Source organism: Pan paniscus, chromosome 18 (genome assembly GCF_029289425.2).
Source record: "Pan paniscus chromosome 18, NHGRI_mPanPan1-v2.0_pri, whole genome shotgun sequence".
NCBI classification, from domain to species: Eukaryota; Metazoa; Chordata; class Mammalia; order Primates; family Hominidae; genus Pan; species Pan paniscus.
Window position 1 is genome coordinate 55,375,625 of NC_073267.2, and position 8,555 is coordinate 55,384,179.

The window sequence follows — 8,555 nt, forward strand, 5'->3', positions numbered from 1 at the left end:
TTTGCCCAGCACTTAGTTGATTTTTACTCTTCTGCCTGGTTCCCATCTAAACAGGGGATTGTGACCTATTCCTAGCCAAAGCACATAGGTGATGTGACTGTCCCGCCTGGGCTATCCTCTCAGAGGAGATATTGAAATATTTATGCATTAATCACCAGGTGATGTGACTCTCCTCACTGGCCTGGGCTCAGCCCCCAAGGGGCATTGTGACATATTACTGGGTCCATCATCTAGGTTGATGTGACTCTCCTCCCCTGCCTGGGCCCCATCCCCATTTGGAATTTAGACATATTCCTGGTCCCATCACCTAGGTGATGTGACTCTCTTCTTTTGCCTTGGACCTGCTTACTGAGGAATTGGGATGTATTACCGGGCCCAGCACCTGGTAGACTTGACTGTACTTTTTTGCCTGGACTCTCCCTACAGAAGTGATTGTGACAAATCAATGGGCCAAGCACCCAGGTGATGTGGCTCTCCTGTCTAAGCAATGTCTGTACTTGGGATTATGAAATATACCTTGGCCGTGTTTTCTAGGTGATGTAACTCTCCTTCCTGAGTCCCTCCTCAGAGGACATTGTGATATATCTCTGTGCCCATCACCTAGGTCATATGACTCTTATTTTTTTTCCTGGGCTCTGTCCACAGGGTGATTTGTAACACATTGCTGGACCCAGCACCCAGATAATTTGGCTCGCCTGCCTTGGCCCTGCCCACAGAGGGCATTGTGATATATCAGTGGGCTCAGCAGCCAGGTCATGTGACTTTCCTGCCAGGGCTCTTCTCTCAAAATGGATACTGACATATCTCTGGGTCATCATTCAGGTGATGTGGTTCTCCTTCCTGGTCCCTGCCCACAGGTGGTATTGTCACATATATCTAGGTCCAGTTCATAAGCATGATGATGACTATCATACATGGACACAACAAACAGAAGAGATTTTGACTCTTCAAGCTGGACTTATTGCAATGTATCGGATCTTCAGTCTCCTAGTTTTGGAAAGGTCACAAAGTATTAGGAAGCTTATGCATATTCTATAATGCCCTTTGATGGTACAGAGATTGTTATTACAGGGCCCACCATACAGCCAACAGTTAAAATTGTCAATCTCACACATGGACAAAGCCCACTCTTAAGGCCCTGAATCTCACTCATAGACACAGTCCACAGTTGGAATTTTGACTGTCATATGTGGATCTGGTCACAGGTCAAATGGTGACTCATTGCTGGACCTAGCTCACAGGCATGATAACGACTCTATTGTCTGAAGAGTTAAATAAAAAGATATTTAATCTTTTAAAGCATGTTATTTTCCTGAAAAGCAGGCATATCAACAATTGCACGCATGAGTAAAATATTTTACCTAGATTTTATATGGCATAGATTACCGCCTCATGAGAAATTCCAAGTTTCTTCATTTGAAATACTGCTCTCTTTAAGAGACCATATTGTAATAATTTGTAGACTATGATTACTTTTTTACCATTTGAAAATTAATTATGTATTATGCACAAATTTCTGAAATACTTCACTGCAGTAAATAGTATATAGTGAGAATTATTGTTTCCTTTAATAAAAAACTAATATGGGTAAAATTATTTACCTGAATTCAGATCTCTTGGCTTCAATTGCCATTCTACCTCATTAGCACTTCCCTAACTCCATAAAATGTATCATTTAAATTTTTTTCAATTCAGAATTTATTGAAAGGAGTTTTTAAAATGTTATAATGTTTTTATTGCAATTGAGAACATTTTCAATAAATACCTTAAACTTGAGATCCTCGCTAAGTATTCCTTCTGTACTAGAAATCACATTTCTCTGGCATAACTTCATTGCCTGCAATAACATTTATGAAAACTACAAATGCCAGCACACTACTTCAATACTGTACTCAGTTGTTCATATCTAAATATCTCATTAGCTATGAAACAAACCAATATAAATACTGAATATGTGATACAAATCAACATATTCTTTAGAGAAAAAAACAATAAAAGACTAATTTTCTACAATATGTCACTTGTTCATTAGTTCTTCAGTAATACTATTTCGTCTATTTCAAGTACAAGAGGTTCTTTTAAGTGGGTTCTAAAGGACATAAACAAGGATGCATATAGTCAGATTTATTTTTATAAACTTTTGATGCTTCTTTTGTCTTACTGTGAATATATGGAGATGAAGGCAAATGTACATTTAAGTCATTAGTGGTTATATGAGTCTTGCTTCTATGGCTTTTTGTTTATATGGATGTCATAAATGACAAGATAAAATCATGAAGCTTGATAAACTCATCTGTGCCCTGTAAACTTTAGTCCACTTACTGCACAACTTGATCCAATCACTATTTATTAGTTTAAAAAATGGTTTTAAAAGCTGCAAACCAAACTTTATTACACATCTGAATCAGGAATGGGTAAACTGTGACACAGTTCCTTTGTGCTACAGACTCTTTTGGGGACAAAAGTTCTGCAAAAAATTGAAATAAAATAAAATAAATAAGAATTTCCAAACTCCATTTTTAAAAAGCTTGAGATTTCTTCTATGATTAACCTTCACTTTACAGTCCCTTTTACCCAAAGCACAGTCCCTAGGTCATCTTTTAAGATTTAGTTTCTGAGAAATTTTCAGCAAACCTCTCTCATACCTTGTCCCAGTTGGTTTGTTTTTGTTTTGGAAAAGGTGAACGTCTTCAATTGAGGATGGATTGCTTGTCCCCAAACCTACCTGTGTTCCCTGAAGCTGAAGCTGGATCGGAGTTTTCATTCCCCCACCATCCTTCCCCAGGCCATCTCCTTTTTTCCAACCCATCTTCCTCAACATCTTCCGACCTTTGTTGCTGTCAGTAATTTCAGAATGAATAGATGCAAGAGCATCATTCTCTTTGGAAAGTTTCTTCACTCCAATCTACTCCCTACGTTTTCCAGCTCTATCTTTATATTGTATATTCTTCAATGTCTATTCATCTTCATAGTCTGTATTCTGTAAACCATATTTTACTTGTATTATTTTCTTTAATTATTTTCTTATTTCCAACTCTTTTTTCTCCTTACTTAGTGTTGAACCAATAAGCAATTCATTTTTCTTATCAAGGCGAAGGTGAACTCTAACCTGCCGTGGTTCACAGCCATCACAGCTATGACTGCCAGGGTGAACGTGAAAGGGTAACACAGTCTCTCCAATTTTCACTTCATGTCTGTGCTCAAGTACATAAGGGTCACATTTAGTTTTCAGCTAAACAATCTGTTTCCCATTAACAATTGTTCCATTTTGACTGGCTTGATCTACAAATACATAACTTGGCACGTCATGGTCAAAATAAATTTCTTCATGAAACACTGACACCCACTTCAGGGATTCAAAGAGTATGCTCCAGATCATTTTCTCATCCAATTGTAGCAGGTTTTACAGAGGTAATAAAAAGATGTTTAATCTTCTAAAGCATATTTTTCCCTGAAAAGCAGAAATATCAAAAGTTGCACACAAGTAAAATATTTTACCTAGATTTTATATGGCATAGATAATTTGAAATACTTAATTTGAAATACTGCTCTCTTTAAGAGACCATATTGTAATAATTTGTAGAATGTGATTACATTTTACCATTAGAAAATTAATTATGTATTATGCACAAATTTGTGAAATACTTCACTGCAGTAAATAGTATACAGTGAGAATTATTGTTCCCTTAAACAAAAAACTAATATGGGTAAAATTAACTAAAAGGCTAAGCATGGGAAGCAGTGGGATACTCCGAGGACAGTGGGGATAAAGAATGATCCTGTCTGCAACACAGGTGATCTAGTGACAATTACTCTAATGTGTGGGGGCCAATTTTTTTCTCATTTTCGTCCTCAGTGTCTTCTGCAATTACATTGTCTTCACTGGTAATGTGAGGAGGGCTGCACTGGGCCTTACTGGACACCTGCGGAGCCAGAGGCCATGGGAGTGCAGGCAGCGAAAGGCAGCCTCACCCAGGCTGGCTGCTGTGGCCCCTGCCAGGATGGCCCGACAAGCATTGCCTGGAGCCAAATGGGGTTGTGGGCAATGAGCAAGGGGATGGCTGATGGCCCTGCCCCATCTGCGCAGCTGGAAACCAGAAAACCCCTGGGAAGCATTACATCTTTCCCAGCTAAGGGAATAGCTGGAGGAGTGTCGGAGAAGTCAAGGGGCCAGAATCTCTCCGGCTGTTCCCAGGTTGAGCCAGAAAGAGTGGCCAAGAGAGCTTTAAATAAAGTTTACCTGCGGCTAGATAGGACCTGACGATTACTCTTATTTTTTTCCACATTTATTGAACTATGATTTACACATCGAAACGTGTATATATTTAGGGTGTACAATAGAGTGTTTTGAGATGTGTATATATCTTTAAATTATCTCAATGAAGCTGGTTAACATATCTCTCCCCTCACATAGTTGCTTTATGCTTTTCCATGTGCAGTGAAAGCAACTGAGATCTATTTTTGTAACAAATTTCGAGTACATGTTATTATTCACTATAGCCGCAATTCTGCATATTAGGACCCCAGCATTTTTTCATTATATAACTGAAGGTGTGCACATTTTGATGGATATCTTCCCCAGTTTTCCCCACTTCCTAGCCCATGGTAACTACCATTCTACTCTCTCTGTTTCATTTATTTTCCTTTCTTTTCTCTTTCTTTCTCTTCCTTCTTTCCTTTTCCCTTTCTTTCTTCTTTCTTTCTTTCCTTCTTTTTCTTTCTTTATCTTTTTCTTTTCCTTCTTTCCTTCCTTCCTTCCTTTCTTCCTTCCTTCTTTCTTTTTGGATTCCATATACAAATAAGATCATATAGTATTTGTCTTTCTGTATTTTGCTGATTTCACTTAGCTTCATGTCATCAAGGTTCATCAATATTGTTGTAAATGAAAGAATTTCATTCTTTATTAAAGTTGAAATTATCTGTCTCACAGTTTATCCATTTATTTGTATCAGAAGAGTGCAGATGCCCTTGGCAATACTGATTTTGTGTCCCGTAGCTGTATACTCTGAATCTGGATTGGTGGTACTTCTAATTTATACATTTTAAGGGATCTTCCTTCTGTTTTTTTTTTCTTTTCTTTTTTTTTTTTTTTTTTAATGGCTGAACCAGGGGACATGCTCAACAACGGTGTACAAATACTCTCTTTTCTTTGCACCCTAACACTTTTTATCTTTTGACTTTTTGGTAATAGCTCTCCTAACTCCACAATAAGGTGATATCTTACGGTGATTTTGATTTCAATTACTCTGATAATTAGTGATGTTGAGAATCTTTTTATATACCTGCTGTCCATTTGTATGTCTTTGGGAAAATGGCTATTTAGATATTTTGCCCAATTAATCAGGGAAGTGGTTTTTGTTTTGTTCTGCTGTGCATTTTTTTCTTTTTCATATTGATTAGTATTACATATATTCTGGATAGTAACGTATTATCCTACATATGGTTTACAAATAGCTTCTCCCATCCCATATATTGCCTTTATATTTTGTTGATTGTTCCCTTTAATGTGCAGAAGCTTTTTATTTTGACATAGTTCTACTTTTTTATTTTTGCTTTTGTTGCTTGTGTTCTTTGTATAGAATCCAAAACCTCATTGTCACGACCAGTGTCAATGAGCTTTTTCCCTATTTTTTCAAGAGGGTTCATGATTTCAGTTCTTATGTTTAAATCTTTATTTTAAACTCATTTTTGTGATAATATAAGAGAAGGGGTCACTTTTTGTGTGTGCATATCTAGTTTTTTTCTATGCCATTTCTTGATGTGTCTATCTTTTCCTAATTCTGTGGGATCAGGTGACTGTATATGTGTGGGTTTATATCTGGGTTCTCTATTCTGTTCCATTGGTTTTTAGGTAGGTACTATAGTATTTTGATGACTATGCCATTGTAATATAGTTTGAAATCAGGAAGTTTGAGGCTCTCAGCCTTTTTGTTCTTCTCAGTATTTGGCTATTTGGGGTCTTTTGTGGTTCCATGCTAATTTTACAATTGTTTGTTCTAAATTTATTTTAATGGCATTAAAATTTTGTTAGAAATTTCTTTAACTCTGTAGATGACTTTGTGTGGCATAGATATTTTAACAATATTAATTTTTAGAATCCATGAACACAAAGATATATTTCCCATTTTGTATTCAATTTTTTCATCAACATTTCATAGTTTTCAGTATGCAGATCTTTCATATTCTTGTTTAAACTCATCTATTTAATCAATTATTTCATTTGATTTGATATTATAAATGGAATTGTTTTCCTTATTCCTTTTTCAGATATTTTGTTGTTACTGTATAAAAATGCAACAATTTTCATGTTAATACTGTATCCTGCAACTTTACTGAACTAGTTTGTTAGCCATAACAGGGTGTTGTTGTTGTCGGTAAAATGGTGGGTATTCTTTTTTTTTTTTTTTTTTTTTTTGGCTGTTGTTTTTGTTTGTTTGTTTTTGAGACAGAGTCTCACTGTGTCGCCCAGGCTGGAGTGCAGTTGGATGATCTCGGCTCACTGCAACCTCCACCTCCCAGGTTCAAGCGATTCTCCTGCCTCAGCCTCCCATCACCATGCCTGGCTACGTTTTGTATTTTTAGTAGAGACGTGGTTTTGCCATGTTGGCCAGGCTGGTCTGGAACTCCTGATCTCAGGTGATAATAATGGTGGATATTCTTAACCCTAGTTACACTTTAAATTGATAGTTGCTATTATCAATTCATAATTCTTTAAAATATGACCAGATGGGTTTCTGCTGTCATGAATTCAGTGGAATTCAAATGTTCCCATTTAAAATAATTTTGTCGGTTTTGCCTGGGACCCTGGAATGGGGGGCACCGTTTAGGATGAAGAGATTTAGGATGGGGAGGGAGAAACGTTCACGGAGGAGGCTGAGCGCGGGAAGCAGGGCGGGGCTCCTGGGACAGTAGGGAGGAGGGGGTGTCATGTCGGAGACTCCGTGGGGAGAGTGAATGGGCCAGAAAAGGGGTGAAGGGTGGGAGTGGGCCACAGGACTGCTTCTGGCACTGGTAGGGGGCAGGGAACTTTGCTAAAACCGCAGGCCCCAGGGAACAGTGAAGGCAGGGTGGGAGGGAATGCTCCAGGCGGACCCCAAGGTCAGTTTAGAGACAGGAACATTTCCCGGTTCTTTGACCTCTGCCCAGCGAGCTGTGGGCATGGCCCCTCAGGGCAGGGTGGGGAAGGACGCGGCTCCCGGCGGAGCGGGAGAGCTGAGGGGTCCGCATCCGCTTCGCAGGGCCGGGGTGACTGCAGAAGCAAGGAACTGCTGTGGATCCCAGAGGCCCTGTGAGTGAGGGCGGGGGCAGGGGCGTGGGCGGGGCCGAGCTCAGGGGGCCCAGCGCCGGGGCCTGCAGGTAGCCCTGGAGGAATCCACCCGCCCTGCAGTGTGCTTCCCGGAGACCAGTGTGGACAGGGCCGTGGACAGGCCTTTACCAACTGGAACATTTGTGAAACTGGAATTTAAGCTCAGGCAGACAAGCGGCCGGAAGAAGGACTGGATGAAACCGGAGTGCAAAGTCCAGCCCAATGGGAGGAAGCAGAAATGCCTGGCCTGCGTCAAACTTGGCTCTGAAGATAAGATTCTGGGCTGGATGAGTCACTGCCCTATAGAGACGCAGGTTTGGCGGGAGTCTGAGGAGCAACAGGAGACCCAGTGCAGCAGGGCGGAGCGGGCGGTGAGGACCCACAGTTACTGCTTCATTGCACAGGTCGCCTTCTCCAAGGCCCGGCCCCCAGCTGAGCCCAGCACTAAATTGCATGGCGCCTCCTGGACCACTGCCGGGGGTGACCAGTTGAAGACCCCACCTCACAGGGAGAGAACCCCACCATATCAGTAGCTGATAAAGCTGCTCTCCCCACCCGGATAAATAATAAATAAATAAATAATTTTGATTGGTCTTTGAAAATAATGTGTATCCTCTGTTTACTGCTCAGCATGCTGCCCATTTATATCTATGCCTAATTAGTCAAACGTTTTAATGAGTTATTTAACATTATGATCCCTTTATTATGAAACAAAACAGTAAATTTTATAGTGGTTTTAATATCATCTAATATGATTAAAATATGTCAATTTGTCATTGGCAATGAATCTTCGTTTATTTTACACTGTGGGATATTCTGTAAATGTCTAATGGCTTAGAATCTTGCCTTGCATATTGTCTGTGCTAAGTACTAACTACTCTAATTCATCTAATTATCTTTTTATACCATTCTTAAAATACAATATTATTATTCATTTATTTTTATTAAAATTATATTTTTGCCTTATCTAAATATTTATGAAAATTATGACGTCTATTCAGTCTGCACTCTTGATAAAAGTCGGGTTTTTTTTTCTCTTTGTTAATATGTTAGACAATACAAATGTAGTTTCATTACACAGACATGTTGCATAGGGATGAAGTATAGACTTTTTTGTAACAATCATCTGAACAGTGCTCATTGTCCTGGTTAGGTATTTTCTCATTCCTTACCACTCTACCACCCTCAGAAAGACTCCCATCTTTCTGAGTCTCCAGTGTCTATTTTTCCAGTCTCTATATCCAAGTGT

The 8,555-nt window shown here is 39.3% G+C and overlaps 1 protein-coding gene and 1 pseudogene across 1 annotated transcript; one reads left to right on the top strand and one right to left on the bottom strand.

The window, feature by feature from the left end:
• Positions 1 to 2,600: 2,600 nt before the first annotated feature.
• LOC100967794 (angiogenic factor with G patch and FHA domains 1-like) lies at positions 2,601 to 6,929 on the bottom strand (annotated as a pseudogene).
• A 229-nt stretch (positions 6,930 to 7,158) lies between these two features.
• On the top strand, positions 7,159 to 7,932 carry LOC100968143 (retinoic acid receptor responder protein 2-like). The gene is made up of 2 exons (XM_034941069.3): positions 7,159 to 7,219; positions 7,298 to 7,932. Exons 1-2 carry the CDS (start codon positions 7,159 to 7,161, stop codon positions 7,837 to 7,839), a joined length of 603 nt encoding a protein of 200 aa, XP_034796960.3. The 3' UTR covers positions 7,840 to 7,932.
• The last annotated feature ends 623 nt before the right edge of the window (positions 7,933 to 8,555 follow it).